The following is a 22,107-nucleotide window of genomic DNA, read 5'->3' as shown; positions in this document are numbered from 1 at the left end:
AAACAGAGACTTGCTTGGAATTGACTTTTCCATGTCACGACTAATATTCCATGTGACCCACAGAAAGCATACAATATTCTAGTTAAAACAGTCACAGAAGATCCAGAGCACATACTTATTGCAACACATCAAAAGTTAAAAGCTTTTCAAATGCAGACTGTGGGGTGCCTGATCCCTGTTTATCAAGGAACGACACTATGGATCGATACCAAAGTCCAGAAAAAGCCCAATCTCTGCTTTAACAGGCCCATTTCCAGCTGTAATTAAGTGCATTTGAAGGAAATTCTCAGTGAGTAACTGGACATCAGTACCAAGGTGAAATACCAATCACCTTTCACACCTGGATACTCACACTGATGTGTATTTTCTGAACACTTGCTTTAACATACAGTTGTGCCTTATTCATGGAAGCCAAACACCTCTGTACCAGGCAATTAGCTTGTAAACACTGAACTCTGTAGTGCCAGAGTTCATTCATTAGATAGTGACTAAATATTCTTAGTTGTAAGCTAGTTATGCAATCAGCTGGGCTTTAAGTACATCCAATTTTGTCTGTTCCATAACCAGAAAGTGCCACGATCATTTGATCAATTAAAGATCTACAGGAACCACAGGATCCCTTTGTCACTGGTTTCCTACGGTGAAGTAACATCTAAGATGTGAAGATACTGCCAAATGAAACCAGTTCCTCTGACTGGTTTAGAGCAGTGATGCAGCTGATGAATACAGCCTTTCTAGGACCTGAGAGCCCAGACACACACTTAAAAATAAGGTGATTCATTTTGTTAAAAACCCACCTCAAAGCCCTATTCACCGCTCAGTTTACTGGGCCTGAAACAGAAACCCTTACCCCACCCCCAAGTCAAAGCCACCCCAAATCCCTGAACCCCAGCCCTTTTGCAGAACACCTAGATGAACAGAAATCTACACCAGCCTCTGTTCTGCCACTGCCCTACTGACACTTGGAGAAACCACTTTCCTTTGACTACTGCTCTGAGATAAAACTTGATATAAATGGTCTGTCGTGTTTGAAATGGGCAGGAAATTGCAATACTGCATCACAGAGGAACCCACTGTCCCACCAACCCGGTCCATCTTGCTGGCAGCCAGCACTGCCTTCCAATGAGAAATTCAAAGGCTTTAACACTAGTAGCAACGGGAAAGGTACCTCTGCAAGCACATGACCCCCTGTGTAATTACCTGTCAGTGCAGTACTAAACATGACAAGTATTTGTAATGCTGCCACTCAGACGTGGCATTCGAAGGTTATTTTCTGCCCCCTTCCAGCCCTGAAGAACTATCTCTTTAAATGCATTTTAATTGCTTTGTTTCTCCCCAGAATGACTTTTTTCAGAGTTCCCAGTGGCTGTGTAAAACCTTTTTTGAAGGCTAGTGAATTTCCATTCCTCTGTCAATACTATCTGCCTCATTAAGGTCGCCTAAGACTCAAGGTACAACGCAGGGCAACACATTTTCACCTCCTGCACCATGCTACTCCAGCTAGATAGTACTCCAGTCTTGCACCAGCTTACAGCACGCCTGGTGACATCGGGATCACCCTACAAGACACTAAGTGCAAGGACTGACTGACTTAGTGCACAGCTTCAGTTAGACAACAGCCCACTGCACACTTCGAAGCTGGCAAGACTTCCAGGCTGCCAAGCATCTGGAAAGGCAACTCCTAACTTTGCTTTAAGGAAGAAAAACAAAGTTTGTCTTAGCCCATTTCCTTTATGCCTTTTCTGGGGTGCAGGGGAAAATCCAAGAAACCAAAAAAGTCAAGTCCTAAGTTTGCTTAGTTGTTATAACATTGTTGATTTAAGAATTAAATGGAAAAGTAATATTATAACAATTGTTTAATAATCATACAAACACCAAATCCTAGCATTGATAACATTAACAGAAACTACTGGTTTTCATAGCTTCTCCTGGAGTCTGGGTAGTTTTCAAAGCTAATTTAAACCCAATTTAAACAGAATTAAGTACTAATTGGGAAGACAGAAACTAAGATTTGCAGTCAGTGAATGTCCCCTTTAATTTGCAAATTCTGACACTAATCTGAAAACAAACCTGCATCTTTTTACAAGTCTCCCAGCACAAGGTAACACAATTCACAGTTCTGCCTTCTCCCTCCAGGAAGCCCTACTTCTTGTTTCACAGAAAACACTGACAATTTCCCTTCCACTTCCATGCTGTGTGGTGCAACCTAGCTAATAGCAAGCACTTAAGTACAGCAAGTGCAGGAAACTAAAGTCACCTGCCAAAGGACAGCGTGCAAAGATATTTGACTTCACTGACAAAGGAAAGGAAAAGTTAGTAATCCTCCTCGTCCCCATGTGCAGAGAATTCAAAGGGTCGCACTGGCTGAGTGAGGGGAATAAACCAGAGCCAAGGACTTACCTGTTCTGGTAGCTGTAGTAGGCAGCATCACGAGGAATAGTACACAGCTGCTTGCCATAACAGCACAAGGTCTGTGGAGAAAACTCATACTGCAAAACAACAGTGAGAAGAGAAGCTTTAAAATGTAGCCTTATGTTAATCAAGTACCCATTAGGCAAAGCTGACACTTACGGATATCATATGTTGTGCTTAACAGACTTTCTCCAAGCTATTGTAAGTATAATAGCACAGCTCTCAATTAAATTACAATTATTAACTACATAAGCTTAAAGAGTTGATTCTCTAACCTTATTACAATGGACATGGGAAGTAAGCAAAGCATTTAATACTGCTTACAACCAAAAAGGTGTTCTCTGAAGGAGAAAAATATAACAGAGTAGCAGCAAGAAGGATGCTATCTCCCTTCTTTTGGCTCTTAGCATGCTTATAATAAAACCAAATTTTTAGCAAGCCTTTTACCCAATATTTCATTTAAAAAAAAACCCAAACCAGTATACAAAAGCAAATGTTTTATCTGATGAATCAAGCTAAGGTCTCTGAAAGAACAGAGCTCCATTCCTGGAACACGTACCTTGCGCCCACAGCAGTAGCCAAGCGATTGCATAACGGGATCAATTTCTTGTTCAAACACCTCCGCAAGTTTAGTGCAAAACTTATAGACCCTGGAAGTCTTGCGATTGTAGAGCCAGGCGTTGTTAAACATCAGCCAAACATCATCCACGTACTGCCAGGGCTCCTGGTACTGCCCAGTATCCAATTTACGTTTAATGGTTGAGAGATCCATAGGGTTCTTCACGATGTCGAAGTAATCCTTCAAACACACACAAAACCCTTTGCTTTTTAGGTGCTGACTGTTCACACCACAATGTACAGAAAATACAAAGTGCTTATATAAACAAAAGCACAACAATATTTAAGGTCTGGGGTTTTTTTAACGTTGACTCACCGGAATCCCTAAAAGCTGGGGATCCACAGGCTGCCTAAATGGGAGAGACTCTGGGTCCTGGCGGTACAGTGCTTCAAGGGTAGGCATGAGAGCCTGGCGCAGCTCCTCGGGCTTGAAAACTGGAAAGGGAAGTCAGAAAGGTTAGAAAGTGTCCTGCCCTGTTTCCTAACCTCTTGAATCCCCTCAAAGAAACATACAGCTATGCTAACATAAAACTCTTAAGAAGGATTTCCTGATCTGTACAGCTGATTAGAGGCAACACACACAATCAAGTGGCTACTGCACCACTTGTATGTTTATTCAAATCACTGTAGGTGATATTCCCAGAGTAAGGAGGCAGGTACAGCTGTGGCCTGTAACAATACCTATTCTACAGCATTGAAAACCAAACAACTTATCCAGAACCAGTTGCTTCAACATGGATGAACCTGAGCTCTCCAGAGAAGAGACTAAGCAGATTTCCCCCTCCCTCCCTTCCAACCTTGTTTGCTCCTTCCAAGCCAAGATGCTTCTAGCAAAAGCCACAGCAGTGGACACGGCTGAAGAGCCAGCTCTACAGAGAGCAACCAGGTGTCTTGAGAGCTGGCACAGGGATTTTCTGGCCATAGTATGCAAACAGTCTTGGTCTGATGGACTGTTAATTGATTTTCAAAGTGTTAATACTTCCAGATTTATACACATCATTACAACCACTTGGCAACGGTGGCATGGCAACAGCCACGTTGCTTTCACGAGTGGATGACAAGGACAAGAAAGGCAATGCATTCTCTGAGAAATAATGATAACTTGGAGAGCTCTTTGAACATCTCAGCAGTGTAATTACATTTATTTCCTTAGGAACAGAATCTTTAAATAGGGAAGAATGCCTATTATTGAGAAAAAGGCAACTAGTGAAAGCAGGATGGCATCTAATATTTATCTACCTGGCTGGAACAGGAACAATACCAACGAAAGGGAGCGATTAGGGGATCTCTTGAAAGCACTTTAATCAACAGGGCTACAGTGACCCCTTCAAGGCTGATCATTGCCATTTTGCCACTCAAATGGTATTTCAGTTAAGATATAAACTTCTGGTTGGCACTTCTAGTTAAAAATCTGTGATTGTAAAAAAAGTTCTCTTTTTCCTTTTTCCTTGGCATAGTATTTCTGAGGTGAAGTAGGTTTGTCTCCACTACCTTCACCAAAACTGGACTCAAAAATAAAACAAGGGAAGCAATTAAGTTGCCACTACTCAAAAGCATTTCCCAGGCATAACGTTCTCATGCGTTTCAGCCCTTTGTGGATGCTGCAGCTCCTGGAAACTGTGTAGCCAGAAAACCTGTATTTGCAAAGGGAAGCTGAACAACAGGTTAAGTGCACTGCTTCTGACCAGAGAGAGGGGTGCTGCTCATGTACTCACCAGGCAAGATACCACCCAAGTCACCCAAACCATGGCAAAGGACTAAGCAAGGTGCCAGAAGGGTTTTTGCAAGGGTTTGCCCTACAGATATGTCAAGATCTCATGCTGCTACTACTACACTGGGACTGGCCAGGATGAAAACAAAATGAGCCAAGGAGGCCTATGTCTGCTGCTACAGCACATTCAACTTAATGATCACTTCAGCTGGTGCCTCATAAAAAAATAAAAGTGCTGGAGGGGCAAGGGGAACAGCCTTCAGAGCTGCAGGGGGGCAGCTGGAGAGGGCCTGGTGCCCAGGGCAGGGAGGGCCAGGCCCAGGGGAACGGCCTTCAGCTGCAGGAGGGCAGCTGAAGAGGGACTGGGGGCAGAAATCCTTCCTGGGGTGGGGGGAGGCCCTGGCACAGGGTGCCCAGAGAAGCTGGGGCTGTCCCTGGATCCCTGGCAGGGTTCAAGGCTGAGTTGGATGGGACTTTGGGCACCCTGGCCTGGTGGGAAGTGTCCCTGCCCATGTCAGGGAGGCAGTGGGGGTGTCTGAGGGCCCTTTTCACCCAAACCAGTCTGGGAGTCTATGAAAATGGCAATTATCTTTCATTAATTTGTTGATACCATATATGCAGACACTTGCCTATGGAAAGAGCCCAAACACATACTTTTCATACATCTTATAAACAACTACTTATCTATATTATAGAATTCACCAGAAAGGAAAGAAATACTGAATTTCAATCATGAGAATAAAAAGTCTTCTCTGTTGTTTCTGGAGCCGTCTTGCTCTGGCTCAAGTACTTCATAACCCAGGTAATCTGAATTATTGAATTTCTGAGACTTAAGGTCAAAAATCACCTTTCAATAATCTATTTTGGGCACCTGCTTGAAATTGTTTGTTCAGTTTTCCCAGTACTGATCCCTCCAGCATCATAGCACTGAGACAGAGTGAATCTTTCAAAATAAATCCAATCTTTATTTAAACCCAAACTACCAAGATCAGCAGAACTTCTGCCAAGTTTTTTAAAGCCTCATTATCTTTGCTGATTAAGGCCAAAACCTACCTTCATTTTGAAGTTTTAAAAAAACCAGAATTTGAAATCCAGTTATTTCAATTTATGACCTCACCCAAAACCATAAAGAAAAGTTCCCTACATCTTTAGTGGTAAAAGAAGCTTCTGTGCCTCTAAGGAAAGTGACTAATAATAGAACACTTGATCATAGCCTCTCCCCAGTGCAGATTTCACAAGGATGTTTTTCCCCTCTTTCTCTCTTCCACAAGTCAATGCTCTCAGTTCTCCTCCAGTAGCAGGACCTTTGTAGGGAGCTCATATCCAGTTATCCCATTTTGTGTGGGTGGTAAATAGAAAATGGGATCTTGGCTTGCATCACGGTAATGTGTTATTTGTCAGAGAAGACTGTAACACTACCTTTTTTCCCTTTTTAATATTAATTTCAAACAGAGAAAACCCTGCTTACAATTACTAAGGAGAAAATTCCTAAAGGAAGATGAAGGCATCTTCAAAACAAGGTCAATACACCTGAATACCAACCTCTCAAACCAAGGTCTTGTAGGTTTTGCATTATTGGTATTTATTATAAAGAAGTGAAGAAACCAGTAAAACCCATCCTGCAAGTCAAACTGTAAAGCAGCCACCTGGATCTGCCTGAATTACACCGTTTCTTTTGAGAAGACTGCAGGGAAGAGGCAAGGAAACCACCCCTTTCCTTTCGTGCTCACATGAGATTCATAGGAAAAAGGCAAAACCAAACCCTGAATCTGGAAGGGTTTGGTCACCCCTATTTATGAAGGCAAAACCTTAATGAGGAAGACAAGCTTGCTGAAGGAGTGTGTGCAATTCTCCAAACCCCCTGAGCTACAAACACTGGTGCAGGTGAGCTGCACAGCCCTGTGTCCCAGCCCGTTCTGCAGCCCATGTGCCATCCCTGAAGTCAGGCCACAGCCCAGCCTGTCAGGTGAGCACAGCCCGGCCAATGGGCCTCAGCACACCTGGATGAGTGGTGCCAGCAGGTGAGATTCCACCTGCACGACATAAGCTGCTTACACCCAGAACACCACTCCCCTTTATGGTCCAGATGAATGTATCAGGCTACAACTTGCTAAGTCATGTTACAGCACACGCTCCATGAGGCCGCCAGCCACCAGCCGTGCCCTCAGCAGCCAGCAGGTACCTGCTACACCCCCGGTCTCTGTGGGTGCACCCCAGGAATCCGGGTGCACAGGAAGGAAGAAGAATTCCCAGTATTTTGTAAATCATGAAAAGAAACCACGCCAGATGTGTCTCATGAGTTTGAAAATACCATATTCTTCACAGTGTTTGGTCTTGAGTACCTCCTGGTTTAGTCAGCATTTAAAACAAACGACTTTGAGAGGCAATGTCACTGTCTGGAACTCTTCACATGCTGCTGCAGCTGCACACACTGCACAGGGATTATTCTACACAGTTACCTGGTGACAATACTGGTAAGATAAAACTGTGTTACTAAATGAGGTAGCAGAAACAGGTATTACCCCAGGCTGAATCAGCAGGGGACAGCGCCGCTTCCAGGGACTAATTCTGCAGGAACCTTCCATTTTCAACTACTCGCCTGGTTTCACTGCAAGCACACCCCTTCTAACAAGCAGCAATGATTCCTTCCACTGGGAATATAACTGGCTTATAAATGCTAATATGCCTTCCACTCACTGTCTTGTTTCTGCCTGAGACATGCTCTCCAGGCAGTTCTGCAGCACACTTTCCTTTGGCAGGCCCTCTCTGCTACAACCTGCAAACACCATCTACAGGAAAATGTGGTTTATAGTGTTTTACTAGAAAAGATTATGTTTAGTAATTAAATACAACCCAAAGCATACACAGGAGAGCGAATTCAAACTGCATAAACTTCACAAGTTTACGATGACTTGATTACATTCTGGAAAGCGTGCCCATAATGTTCTCCTAATGTGGTGGTATGCAGCTTCCTTTGCAAGGAAAGGGAAAGGTAGTGAAATGGATCATCACTTTCCCTTTTTGACACTGAAAGCTTACCTTTGGTCTAACCTAAAAAGTAAGCATAGAAATCGTCTCAAAAAAGCAGATGAGGAGACAGAGGTGTCTCAACCGCCACGGGTTTCAAGCCCAAAAACTTACCTTTGAAGGCTCCTACAAAGCCTGTACTACTAGTGGAATAATTAATCACTTTTAACAACCTTTCTAATTGACTTTTTACTAACCCAGGGCACACGATCATTTATATATGTCCATTCAAGATCTGTAATGCCATCAAGTTTCCATTTGGAAAACTACACAGCACAGATACAATCCCCCCTCAATCTAAGCTATCACTGTAGATTCATGTGAGAGACTACTGACCTACTTCTGAGGAGGAAGCTTTCAAACAAACACTACACTGAAAATGACACAGGATTTTAAAAAACATTGACATCTATTGTAGCAGTCCAGCCTTGGAGGAATACAGATTGAGAAAAGAGTTCAAGCACTGAATTTTCAGAGAAATGAAGGCTGGAGCTCAGTATGAAGGCGGTGTGTGCAGCTTCTAAGGGAACTGGAAAGCAATGGCTATTTTTGGTTACTGAGAGCACTCATATCTACACTGAGCTCCCTTGAAAGAGCAAGGGCCAAGACGTACAGGAAGAGATTTCTGTGTACAACTTCCCCAGCAGACACAGCTTTACTGTCTTGGTCCTTCCTGCAGAAAGTGGAAGCTGTGAGAAGACTGCTGGGATCACAAACACCATGACATGCTTCTCCCACCTGAGATCCGTGCAGCGTTAAAGGAATCCTACTAACACAGTTAGAGAGTACTGATCCCCTAGAGTTCCACAGGCTGCAACACACATGTAGAACAGACCTCTCAGCAGGAATTGAGCCCATGGCAAACAAATGCTAGTAAAACCACCAGAAGTACACAAGAAAAGCTCTGGTTTCATACACATACTTTTTTTGCGGGGCTGAGATGGTGATGTGGATTGTGAAGTGGTTCCATTAGTGCTGCCCTCCTCTTCCTCTTTAACATCTACTTTGATTTCAGGCTTCTTCTCCTCTATTTCCATTGGCTCCTGTTTCAGCTCCGTTCCATCTGTTTCTTCTTTTATTTGTGAAGATCCTTGTAAATCCTCCTCCACCTTAAGAAAGGATGCAACAAGGTGTACCATTACCTCTATGACCTGAACTTGAGTCATCAAAATATTAGTTTGAGACTGTCAAAGCACTCTCCATCCATGGCTTTCCCTAGGACAGTTACGTTCCAGTAACTACCCTCCTCTCACCCCTTAGCTCACCGAGTCAGACACATCATTGAGTGCTTTTATATCTATCACTGCTTTCAGTTAAGCTGTATAGAATCTCATTTACCTCAGTCTTAGCTTCCACTTGTGTCTCACTAGTCTCTGGCTCAGTTTCTTCAGTTTTAACTTCTGATTTGCTTTCTAGCATTGGTGCATCTGGTCCTAGTTGCTGGGAATTCGTATCAGCACTAGCAACTGAGGCAGGGGTGGGGACCCTGTTATCAATACTAGCTGCTGCCTGGGATAGCTGTTGTAAAAACAGTACAAAAGAAAGACACTGCATATATAGAAATATTTTCCTTTACTAAAAATGAACAGCACAAAAGAGACATGAGATGATATTCTAAAACAGTGCAGAACATGGATACAGGAGCTCACTGTAGCCAAGTTTCGATACAACACATTTAGTAACTCTGCTTTACAGAGGAGAAGCCAAGGAAGAATTCTGTCCCAAAGGGGCTTCTCCTGCAGAGAAAACACCTGCCCAGTGAAACACTGTACATTCCTTGACATGTGCAGTCAACCTGACTGAGGCTTAAGAGAAAAAAAAAAATTATGCAAGTTTCACGATGCCAAAAGACAGATTCTGCTGAAGGCCAAACACAGCATCAGGCCTGCGTGCCTGGTCCCTCTGCACACCGCTGCCAGCGTTACTCTGAGCAGCTCCAAGCCATTCAGTACGCAACACACGCACTCTCACACAGCTACACACTGAACCCTCTGGGCTAAGGCAGAAGCTGCTATTGACAGCTGTGGGCTCTATACATTCACGACATGGTGCTACGTGTAGGGACAACCCCTGTGGAATGCCACAGCACGAGGAAAACGAACCAGCTGCTACTTACTGGGGTGCCGGGTGGCTGCGCCTGCACAGACGTCGGCTGCTGCTGCGATGGCTGCGGGGTTGGCACAGACTGGGGCTGCACTGGGGTCTGAGGCTGCGGCGTGACCTGGGCCTGTGCCGCGGTCTGCCCTGTGGGCGTGCTCTGTGCCTGTGCCGCGTTGGGGACCGAACCCGGGGTCGGTGTCGGTGTCTGCCCTGAAGATGAGACCGGCGTCGATGGCTGAGTGGGTGCTGCTGGCTGAGGAGGAGTCATTCCAGTTGGCGTTTGGTGCTGAATTGGTGGCATCCCAGCAGCAGTGGACACAGGTGGTGTTGTCTGATGTAGAGGAGGCTGGGTCACGGGTGGGCATGGTAACTGCCCACTCTGGGATCCTAGCATGTTCATGGAGTTGGGAAGAGCAGCGCTGGGAACCTGCCCCTGCTAGAGAGAGAGTTTGGCTTACAGACATGTGACTCCTGTAACTCTGGGACTCACACTTCTCCTTTGAGCCATAGCACTGAAGCCTTCTTTAAAAACACACCAAGTCTGAACGTGAGAGGAGCTATGAACAAGTGCTGCTACTGCAAATGACTGAGCTCTAATTTTTCCCAGTTTTCATCAGCTCTTGGTCAAAGACCTTGCTCCTAGACCTCAGTGTGGCATGTACATTGTCTCACATTGGTTCTAGGAGCACAGAGGGAATCCTCCTGATCCCAGAGTAAGGCAGAAACACGCAGGCAGGCAACCTCTACACTGTGCCATTCCCTGGGCAAAGGTCAGCCTCTGCACACAAAATGGTTTCAGGCAAGGACTCGCTGGTTCCTGGGGCCAGGACTCTGGAGCTCCCCTGTTTTAGAAAGCAGCTCAAGGCATTTAAGTGCCTGCCCCACTGCACAGTGCAAGGCTTAAGAGTAATTGGTTGGTGGTTTGGTTTGTTGGTTTTTTAATTCTAATTAGACTACTCCAGACACTTCAGAAAATTGTGGATCTCTGAGAACAGCAACAATACAGTATTCTGGATGTGCACAGACTCTTAAACTGGATTTTACCAAAGGCTGCATCAGACAGCTAGTGATAAAAAAAAAAGAATACCCTGTCCTTACGTGTACCTTTTACCCAGAAATGTAAATCAATTAATAGTTTCCTGCAGAGGAGGTTTCAAGTTCAATACTTGCCTCTATACTGCCTGTACATGGTCAGTCTTAATGAACTAAGTGCATTAGGAAAAAAAATGTTCCCCACAAAGGTGGTTAAACAACTGAGCCAGGGCACAAGAAATTGTAGATGCTCCATCCTGAGCATAGTCCAAACTTGACTTGAGAGAGTCCTTCATAACCTGACCTAAGTTTCCCCTCATTTGAGTGTAGGACTGGAATAGAGAACTCCAAAGATCTCAATTAATCTAAATTACTTGGACTCTGAGTTATAAAACATCTCTCTCCCTGTGGAAAAGCACATACTTAGGCAACATAAGCACAGCTGCTACTTCTCTACTACTGTAACAGAAAAATGGTAGAAGAAAGCTGCTGTTCAGAAGCACAGAGGTCAAAATAAACTTCAAGAGATCTTCCCCAACCACTTCATTGTAGTCCTTGATTTAAAGTTAGCTACAAAGGTAACAGTATGTGGTCATACAAATGTCCCATAAAGCAACTTCTGATATTCCCCCTAAAAATCTCATCAGCATTTAAACAGGAATCACAGTGGCTTGTCCCCAGTTAGCACAGACAGGCCGTGTAAGAGCTTATGAAGGCGGCAGATGTAACCCAGGATCCTTCAAAGGCAGGGGTGACTACAATAAACAATGGATATATAAACAGAAAGAAACATATAAATTAAAGAAATTAGAGCAAAATAGTTAAGATTCAATAACTCAGGTATGAGGTAATGCATCTTACCTGTGACACCCCGGCCTGGGCTGTTGATTGACCCATGCCCACGTTGTTCACATTCATAGCCCCACTGGATGCTGGAAACTGATTCTGGGGCAGGAATTGGTTCTGGGTGGGAGCCTGACCCATCATGTTGTTGGAATGAGCTCCCATCATGTTCTGTGGCTGAGGCATTCGGGAAGGAGACATTGCCATCTAAAAATTGAAGGTATTACCAGTGAGTATCATGAAGCAGAACAAAGGAAAATACCCTCAACCTTAGTGTAATCAACCAAAAGATAGGACAAAAAACCCAAACAACTGGCTTCAATAAACCAAGTGGAAGTGGGCATATGCATGTAATTTTAGCATTTGTTCCACAGTATTTGCTAGGAAGTTATTTTTGAACAGCTAACACTGAAAACTCTACTAAGAGCATTAAAGCTCCATTTTGTTCTCTGAACTAACAGAGAGAATCCAGTGACACTGGAAATATTTTTGTTTATCTTAAGAACAAAAACATGTTTTCATGGAGGAATAAAGAAGGTGTATATACTGCAAAGACACAGTTCCTGAAGGAACTATGCTCTTCCACAGACTGTTGGAGATTATTGCATCTCTGGCATCTACCTCTCTAAAGACCTATTTTTAAAAAAACCCACGTAAACATTGAAAACAAACACCTCAATAAAAGCCTGACAGACTCAGTACGTTCCCATGAAATTATCCTACAATTTACAGCACTACTCCATGGCATGGCCTTTTCAGAACAGCATCCCAGTGCTGAATGTCATCAACCAGTTCTGAGAAGAGCTTGGTAACAAGGAGTACGAACCGCAGGAACAGCGCCCATGTTGTTCATCTGTACAGGGTGGTTCATTGGAGAAGCTGCACGGGGTCCCATGGGTGCTTGTGGCATCTGTACATTCCCTATGGACATGGGGTTAAACTGATTCATTCCTGCAAATGCACCCCCAAAACAACTCATTAGGAACAAGAATTTATGTGAAGTATACTCTAAAATTAACATTTATTATGCCTCAAGTTTGACTGCCCTGCACTTCATCCTTTCAACTTCTTTCAAATTACTTGGCTTAAGAGTCAAATCAGGGTACAGGATGTATGGAGGATACCAGTAGTTAGGGGGAAATCAAGACTTTTGGTGTCAGAAACAAAAACAAAAAAAAAGCAAAGAGAGTGGGGATGATCTGCAAAGCCAGGATGCTACCTGTAAATACCACAGTTTCTTAAAATCAGGCATTTGCTTTCAAACAGCAAGAGCTAATTCAGGCCCCACTGAAATGGCTGAAGTGAACACGACATAATACATGTTGTATATACAAAGGCAGCTCCTAGCCTCCAATCAGGACAAAACCTAGCAATATGCTTAAACAGGTGGAGTGCTTTTTATACAAAACATTTAAAAACCTCTAAAACCCCCAAACTTGTCTGAGCCAAATAAAGGTGTAAAATTATGGAGCTACACTTGCTATCAGCTTTTTCCTCCTATTGCAATGAATCTTAAAAGAACATTTCAGCCAAAGTTTCAACTTAGTACTAACTCTGAACCAAGAAATAAAAGAATCAGGGATACTTTCTTGAAGGAAGTATCTAAAAGCCAAGGGATTATATTTTTTTTTCAAAAAAACCCACCACCCATGAGCTCATAGCAGCCTAAGTCAGTGACAGCAAGCCAACACTGCTACAGAAATGCTACAGGGCTTTTTTCAATGCACTCTGCATCAGAAACCAAGGAAGGGTATCACCAGTTACAGAGATTCTAGGATTAATGGGCTGCATTTCCAGCTAGAGGTGTATTTTTGGCTAATGAATTGATGAATACATGCCAACATCTTTCCCTCCCCACCGCTCCAGTGTTTTAAATGAGATTATCCCCCGTGTTCTTGCTCATGCTCTCCTCTTTTTGAAAGGGCTGAATTATTTCCCAATCGCTAGCAAAGTACTGGGTATGTACTGCCAGCTCCTAAGACCATACCCTGAGAGCTCCTGCCACAGAGCAACAGCAAAGCATAATGCTGAAAAAGGATACCTGATGGTTGCCCCCTCCCCCCCACCACTGCCAAAGAAACACAGAAAATGAGCTTCCCACCCTCCCTGCCCACAACTATTCTGAACCCACAAACTACAATTAGAGAGGAAAACATAGATACCTTGAGAAACCTGCATTCGACTTATAGGCACGGTTGGCATGGACATAGGCCCATCTGCAACACAAGAGAGGAACCGTCAGCAAAAACCAAGTCAACATACGAGCTTGAGGTGAGCAGGAGAGCTCAAGGACACGGACTGGGTAGAGCTGGAGCAGCAGCGTGGGAGTAGCTCCAGCAGAGGTACTTACTGGGCGGCCTGACGGGCTGTGCCTGGCCCATGGCAGCAGCTACCTGTGGGATACCAGGGGGCTGAGGCCCTGGCGTCTGTAAGGCCGGCTGATTCCCCAACATCCCCTGTTTGTGCAGACGAGACCGCCGCTTCTCTTCCAGCTCCTTTTGTATCTTATAGATCTTCTCTGCTAATAAATGGTAGTATTCATCCTAGAAGAAAACACAAAACAGTTCTCAGCATCAAGGGTAAGAAAGCAGCAGAACTCATGGAGGCTACCAGCACATCATCACCTGCTTTCTTCCCCCCTTATTCATGTACACACCTGCCTGTTTGAAAAAGCACCATTTCTTTCCAGAATCCTGTTAAACTGAGAACGTCTTATCACTGCTTTAATGCAGAAAAGGAAAACCAAAGCTTCCAGAAAACTGATGAGACCTGGCTTTATGGTTATCTTTGGTATCTACTCTGAGCAGGTTAGTAGACAGATGAAAAGACTGCAGATTCTGTGTTGCTTTTGACAAAACACAACACCAAGCTGTGGTTTAGTTTCTATGTGTTAATGATTTTTAAATGTTATTTTCCCTGTAAATGTTTCCACTAATCCACAGACAAAAGGAAAAGATGGTCCCAGCAACACAGTCACACTGCATTAACTCCAGGGGACAGATGTTAAGGACAGCTCAATGAAAGAAAGCACATAAAGAAAGGAACAGCTCTTTTCCTAAAGAGTCTGACTACCAAGAATCATTGCAGGGAACAAACAAAACCCTAAAGGAGCAGAGGAAATCAGTGCCAAATAGTCCACAGGCACAAACAGCTACACACTACACCTGTACAGGATGAGAGATTCATTTTACTCAATCCACACTGACAACAGATCAAGTCAGACAGTCACAGCACACAGAAAGGTAGACAATTTTGCTTCTCAGCAACTGCTGGACATGTATTTGCCAAGTGCATGAGACTACATACATATGAAAGGCAAAACCACCCCACAAATCCTCCAGCCTACACTGATTTCGTTCGGTCACCCATGCTCTTAAAGTCCATGCTCTTACATGGAGCAAGGGCTGAGTGATGCTTGTCCCACAACCACCCTGTCTTCACCCAGTTTTCATCAAACCTAGAATTTATAGGACTGATTCCATTTGAGAAAACTAACCCAAGACAGGTATGCCTCAGTCTTGTTAACAAAGTCCAGTATTGCCATATAAAGCTTTGGTGTTGGGTCACTTCCCTCCTCCAAATGTCTCAAAAAAATTAATCCATCAGTGCAGGCACCCTTCCCTCCTCCTGCCCAAAACACCTCACCCCTAACTTCTTACTCACCAGTTTCATGTTGTGCTACTTTCACACCACAAAGATTCCTGAGAAAGGATGTGCTCTCAAGGAGCACATACTACTACAGCATCACACTGCTTGCAATGATGCTTCATACTGATCTGGTTTTCACTGTCAAAATAGAAGGGATGCTCCTCAAAGAGAAGGATGCAATTCCACATAGCATTGTTAATGCATTCTGAACTACTCCCTCCTTCCACGCTGCTTGGAGCCAGACATGTTAGATGAATTCCCATAAAAGACAGTTCTGGCAATGAGACTCTGACAGCTTTTTGAAGGGGTGAAGATAATTGTGGGTATTTGTCTGGCACAGAGGTCATAAGGCCTTTAATTTTATAGCCAGAAGTCTAAAAGGTTAATTTTTACTGAGAATTTATTTAGGTGCCAATGTGTGACTATGATATCCTCTTTCTCTTTAAAGTTGATCTCTAAAGCTGCCAGGGTGACCACACCAAGTCTTCCTTGCTAAACAACCTCTTGGTAGCCACAAGGAGAATGTGGTATTGTCACTAACTGATGCTAACACAGAAGCAGCATTACAAGTATGACCACTGCCTCTCTGCCTCTAGGAAATAAAACTTGCATTCCATCTTCTGCTCTTCTGGGAGATAGCCTGAGAGGGGAAGACTCAAAGTGTTACCATCTTGGTGTCACTTTGGTGATAATCATCTAGTAACTGCACTCTACAAAGAGTCTGACCCTTTTAGGACAGACTTCAACCTTCTGATCAGGTAAGATCTCACTCACTACTGTCACTGGCGCTGACACTGGCTTTACCTGATGAACACTTTCAGGACAGAATTACTGTGGTGCCTTAACAAAACAGCACCCTCAGCATGTCAATCAACAGGGGTTTTCTCCCTCTGGATAACAGAAATTCAAACTAACACCTCTTCGCAGAAAGAGCAAGAATCATGAACAAGAACAGGAATGGTGTCTTGTTTCCCATGGACAAACGCAGCCAAACTGGCACTAGGTTGAGATGTGGAACAGCTACATGTCTCATCCAAACCATTCCTGGCACTGCTGAGTAGAGGAGCAAGTGCAAGTAAAAGCTGAACAGTGCAACAGGACCGAGTCCTGGAGAAACACCTCCAGTGGTAAAGGGGCTTTAAGAAAGTTCTAAAACTTTGATTCACACACACCTCCAGAAAGGAGAAAGTCAGCTAGAGAAACATCAAGAACTGCAAGCTGTGTGCTGATCTTCATGCACACCGTTCACGCTCTCAGAAGGAATGCACACAGGGCTGGGACCATGCTGTCTGGTTTTCACAGAGCTGAGGGAGGCGAATTAGCTCGGATGGACATTAATCAGATGGCTTGGGACTACACAGACACCATACAGACAGAAAGCATGGCAGCAGTGAAATGGTTCTCTGTGCTTTTCATTACACTAAGATTTGTGATACTACTGCTCTTCAACATGCTCTGAAGAGCTGGACTGAAGCAACATACCCTGCTATTCGCTGATTCGTACATGTCACCTTCCACTTTCCTGGCATAAGCCACCAAGTTCTCCATGCGACGATCCTTGAGTGCTGCTGGATCAGGAGTGGGGAAGATGGCTTGGACACTGCAGGAGAGGAGCAAGAACAGAAGAGAAATTCTTCAGAGAAAAAGAATTCAATACAGCTTTAGGACATTCACCCTGGACATTCCCTTATGCATCATATATGCATAAGTCTATCAAAATTGTTTTAACAAATATCAATATTGTACTGTTTCCCACAAGATTAAAGCAAATTCAATGATGTTTTTTCCATGAAGTTTAGCAGTCTAGAGTCTAAATACTTGTTTCCTACAGCAGAGTGAATTTACAAGCAATATGAACTCATTTTATGCCTGTTCCTTAACGGGCACAAAGAATGAAGAGAGGGGTTAAAGCCAGCAGCACATCCCCAGCAGCGAGAGAACCACTGATAACTTTCTCAACTTTTCAGCTTAAGAACAGAACCAGTGTACTGGAATTCTTTAAAAACCTTCAGGAATAACAGGCAGTCTTGGTGGATACTTACAGTTTATGCACTAAATGGTTGCGCAGGTCCTGAGTGACATGTTCATGCCATGCTTTCCTTACCCCAGTACTAGAAGGTGGTGCTGCTGTTGGCATTGAGCTGAGGTTTCCAACATTGCCAGAATTTGTGCCATCATTCATTAGTGGGCTAAAATGGAAAGGGACTGTTACAGCACAAGAAGGCAAAATGTTTTCCTATGTTTGATGCCTGAAGACCTTTTTAATAATTGCTTTCATCACTTCTAGGTTTGCACCAAGCATTCTCCAAGTGAAACTGTGGTATCAACAAACCACAATGCCTAAACCAGCAAAGCTCAGGGGTTTAACAGCCACAGTATGAATGATAAAGAATCGCAGCCATCACAGCATTTGTGCACCTAAAAATACAAACATCTTCCTCTGGGAATTCATTTAAAACCACTAAATATTCTGGGGCTCTCTGGGGGGACAAAGTGGTAGCTACAGAACTGAAACAGCAAAGAGCAGCACAGCTAGAAATGTGACCAATCATTTCCAGCCCAACACCATTAGTTTCCAAAGCATGCTCTTTATTTACATTCATAAGCATGTAAATAAATGTTTAATTGAGTAAGAATGAAAATGTGTGCATTACTTATTTGTCCCAAGGGATGTTGGAAGAGCAGTTTCAGAAATTAGGCTGGCTTGCTGGTCTGTTGTTATTCCTCCTGCGGGAAGGTTCATCTGGTTGGCTCCTTTGGGACAAAATTAAACATCGTTGGTACCTGGTTCACAATGTTGACAGTAACACAGCAGAACTACACTAATGACTCAACTGGTTAACAAAAGAGGCAGTGCATCAGGTAAGTACCGGAACAGTAATATCTCCTGTGGTGTGTATACACAGCTACTTATGGAAACAAGTTACTTTAAGTCTGAACATTTTTTCCTACAAAAACCTAGTCTATTAAAATTTAAGATTCATAAACCCTTTATCTTAATGAGCTAAAAATAGAACACTAACAATTAAGTTCCAGAAAGAAATTAGCATTTGCCTGCTAGAACAGGAGAAATACTCGTTAAACCAAAGTCCTTTGGCAAGTCTAATCACCTCAGACAACAGTAAGCTATGGACTATCTTTTAAAAGAAACTAACCCTACTGTCACCTAGCAGAAGCAATATATTCAAAGCTTTCTAATAGTCAAATGTAAATGAATGGTAGTGTTTGTAAACAGTAAAATTTTAAGTTATTAATCACCAAAAGTCACTACTCTCATCAAACCAAACACCAGGCTATGCTACACAGTCACCACTTCACTTTACAACTTTAGTTTCTTGGTATTTTTGCCACTTACCCAATGCATTAATGGTCCTCATTTGCTGGTGAGCCTGAGGCTGTGCTGGCTGCTGGCCTTGAACCTGGGGCTGCAACTGTGTTTGAGGCTGGTTGCCATAGGGCAGTCCAAGAGCAGCGTAGGCTCGTTGCATGGAGCTGGGGTCAATTGGATTGGGATTACTTAGCGATGGAGTATTCTGCTGGCCTGTGCCAACAGAACCGATAGAATTTTGGATTCCACCAGCTGGAGACCCTAAAATGGCTGTAAATGAAGAAAAGATAAGAGAAGATTGAAAACTGGTGAGGACAAACAAACAAATCATGCCAAGAATCGACAGAACACGCACGTTGTTATATAATATATGATTTTCTGCCAGAGGACAGAGCGAAGCCCAAGATATCAAGTGGGGAAACAGCCTTTGATTCTACAGGAAAGAAACCACCCTACCAATTCATACAGTCCAAAGGGAAGTCGGTACTTTTGGGACAGACAAGCCCATAATTACTGTAACATATGTAAAGTATGGGCTCTGATATAAGGCTAAATAGGATCTTCGTGCTTGGGACAGCAGACTAAGGGGGCAGAGGGGAATAATTATTTCCTCTACTTCCCTCTTTCCCATCAATCCCATTTTAGGTAAAAATATTTGGCTCCAGAACAGATATCCTGAGTTTAGCAGAAATACCATGTCATTGGACACAAAGATAACACTGAAGATCTGTCAGTAGAAATTTGCATTCTGAACAGGCACCAGATGAACCCTCTGAAGGCCAAATTACCCTAAACCCCAAGTTATTCAGATATATGAAAAGCCCTGATGTGTTTAAGACTGTACTGACAAAATCTAAACTCATTTGAAGAGTCAGAAAGGGAATGAGCCTGCAACAGGTTTCAGTAAATGATCTAGATGATAATTTCTAGGTATTCATGAAACCTGTATGACCACCACACCAACCAACCTCTCTCAGCACACACTGGAAGAGTCATTTCCACTGTAGACTGGAAATGGAAGCAACGGGGAAAAGTAACTTTTACTGAACCCAGAAGTGAATTCAAATCCCCTTTCTGGTTCTCATTTTAGCTGCCATTCCAAGTAGTAACACATTCCACTGTGAGTGACACACGGCGTGTATCCTTCGCTGGGGACACCGTGCTCAGATAGCTGAGGCTCTGGTAGAAGTAACACAGACTTCACAATTCCCCCCTCAAGTAATTAACCACATAATGTGCAGCATGGATCTGAGAGCTAAACATAGCAACAATAATAGCTTTTAATAGAGGCAACAAGAGCTGTTTTCTTGAAACATTAGGAGGAGAGGAACATGGCTAGAAAAAAATAAACTCAAGCAAACAAGCCACCTGAGACATTCCCAGCATCATCCAGGCTTCTGTAAACCCTTACCCACTACAGAGAATGGCTAAAGAGGATAGACACGCTTTCTTTCAACTTCCATCCTAGAGAAAATACACACAATGCAGAGTCCAGACTCCTCCCTCTCCAGATGAGAATTCAATTTGATCTCATTTGCCCAAGAACTATAAACAAATGTAGTCAGAGATCCCTACTCCAGAATAAGTAGCTGCACAGAAAGCATCCCTGTTTCCCCCAAGGCAATCCACAGTATTTTCAAGCTGGGTTTACCATGGAAATTGGGCTCTACACTTACACTCTGTACACACATTCCTAACAGCTTCTCAATTCACTGGTCATTTCCAATCAAGTTCAGCAACACAGACAGAAGCTGACTGCCATCCTATCAGTTTCATTTGAAAAAACCCAGAAAGAGCAACTGTAGGAACTCCTCGTTGGACTTGCACACAGACTGTGTGATTCCAGAGCACTAAGAGAAAGATGCCTTTAGACTAGCACAAGCCAAGAAATAGAAATTCTCTAGAAAGGTTAAATAGCACAAAACTTGTTGCACCCTGGAATTCAAAAGGCTTTTGTGAGGCTGTTGTGACAACACAACAAAGGATCAATTCAGGAACTAATAAAAATTCCAGAAAGAGGATGGTATTTCTCCAGAAAAGTTTAAACAATCCCACCCTGTTCCACTTCCAGCATTGGCTGTAAAGCACATCTCTGGGCAGGGCAGAGTGATCACTGGTGATGCTGAAGGCTGGGAAGAGGAAAAAGGCCTCCAGCCATCCCACTGATGATACCAGGCACTTCACCATTTCTCCTGCTCTTCTAGGGGGGGAAAAGGGGACACTGATCTTCTGAGGACAGCAAGCCTGGCTTGAGGCTCATACTGAAGATAAAGCAGAGCCTGGGGAAGTCAACTGCCTCTCACCCACAGTTTGGGCTGAGCCTTGGCAAGGCTCCCAGTTACCCTATGAAGCACAAGTTCAGCCCCATGCTAGAGCAGCTTTAGGAACCAGAATAGAGTCATTCTAGGGAAGTCTACTCAAGCAAGATCAGATTTCCCCACCTCTGTTTCTGCCCCAGACCCAAGACTACTTATAAAAACTCAGCTTGGGAATTTGTCAGAGTCGACAGTCTGAATGTTGCTTTAAAAATAACAATAGAGTGAATCTATTCCACACAGAAACACCCCACTGTGCATGTACCTATTCAAGGAAGCAAAGCTCCCCAAGGCTCAACAACAGCCAAATGCTGCTTTAACACTTTAAGTGAAGTATTATTACTGGGGACAGACAGCCTTCTTACAGCCAGCGGTACACTCAGTGTGGAAATGAGTGGCTCTGACCACTGGGTCTCTGCTTTGCATATTGTATTGAGCATTTGCACAACACAGGAATCGGATTCTTGAAGTGTTGGGGTTTTTTAATCTGCTTGTTCACTGGGTTTATACGAAGGCAAGACAGGATCTCAATCTGCCAAACCAGAAGATGAAGGAGGAGAGTACCAACTTCCCACCCAGGACAGATCAAGTGCAAACACAGCCCTTTCTGTGGCAGCCACCACAGGAACCCCAGTCAATTCAAATAAATACAGGACTGAAACAGGAGTTTCCACATCAGGCCCCCTCTGCAGGAAGACACATTCACTGTGATGGTTTTGTTCAGGGTTTTTTTTATACTAACTTATGTTTTAGACATTGGTGAGCTCATGACAGAAGCTCCAAGTGTGAAGACACCTCTGTACAGGACTGGTCACTAAATCATTGAAAGACAATGGAGCTCCATAGGTTTCATTGTCCCAAAGTCATGTGTGTTTATACAGGCTAAGAGTGGAAGTTCAAACGAGCACAAGGTTAGCAGCCCCAGAACTTCCTTGGTTAGGCCCTCCTGGGCCAACGCATCAGGATGGAATCTAAATGATCTCTCACTTACCTTGTCTACAGGACTCCTGGTTCAGCATGCAGAGCAGGTAACACTGCCTCAATGGAACCACATTCATGTCCTCTAGAGGGGG

General features: G+C 43.7%; 1 protein-coding gene across 1 annotated transcript in view; it reads right to left on the bottom strand.

The window, feature by feature from the left end:
* CREBBP (CREB binding lysine acetyltransferase) overlaps positions 1-22,107 on the bottom strand; it is a 94,479-nt gene that overhangs the window by 21,847 nt on the left and 50,525 nt on the right. Inside the window, exons 6-19 of the mRNA XM_084271244.1 lie at positions 18,747-18,989; positions 18,046-18,145; positions 17,434-17,580; positions 16,874-16,991; positions 14,094-14,286; positions 13,906-13,959; positions 12,570-12,694; positions 11,762-11,950; positions 9,885-10,301; positions 9,107-9,286; positions 8,691-8,877; positions 3,347-3,465; positions 2,972-3,211; positions 2,401-2,489 (exon numbers count right to left, since the gene is read on the bottom strand). Coding sequence (XP_084127370.1) covers positions 2,401-2,489; positions 2,972-3,211; positions 3,347-3,465; positions 8,691-8,877; positions 9,107-9,286; positions 9,885-10,301; positions 11,762-11,950; positions 12,570-12,694; positions 13,906-13,959; positions 14,094-14,286; positions 16,874-16,991; positions 17,434-17,580; positions 18,046-18,145; positions 18,747-18,989 — 2,401 coding nt within the window. The remainder of the gene's footprint in view (positions 1-2,400; positions 2,490-2,971; positions 3,212-3,346; positions 3,466-8,690; positions 8,878-9,106; positions 9,287-9,884; positions 10,302-11,761; positions 11,951-12,569; positions 12,695-13,905; positions 13,960-14,093; positions 14,287-16,873; positions 16,992-17,433; positions 17,581-18,045; positions 18,146-18,746; positions 18,990-22,107) is intronic.

The sequence above is a fragment of the Gallinula chloropus genome, assembly GCF_964237585.1.
Source record: "Gallinula chloropus genome assembly, chromosome: 15".
Classification (NCBI taxonomy): Eukaryota; Metazoa; Chordata; class Aves; order Gruiformes; family Rallidae; genus Gallinula; species Gallinula chloropus.
This window is presented reverse-complemented; position numbering and strand designations above follow the sequence as displayed.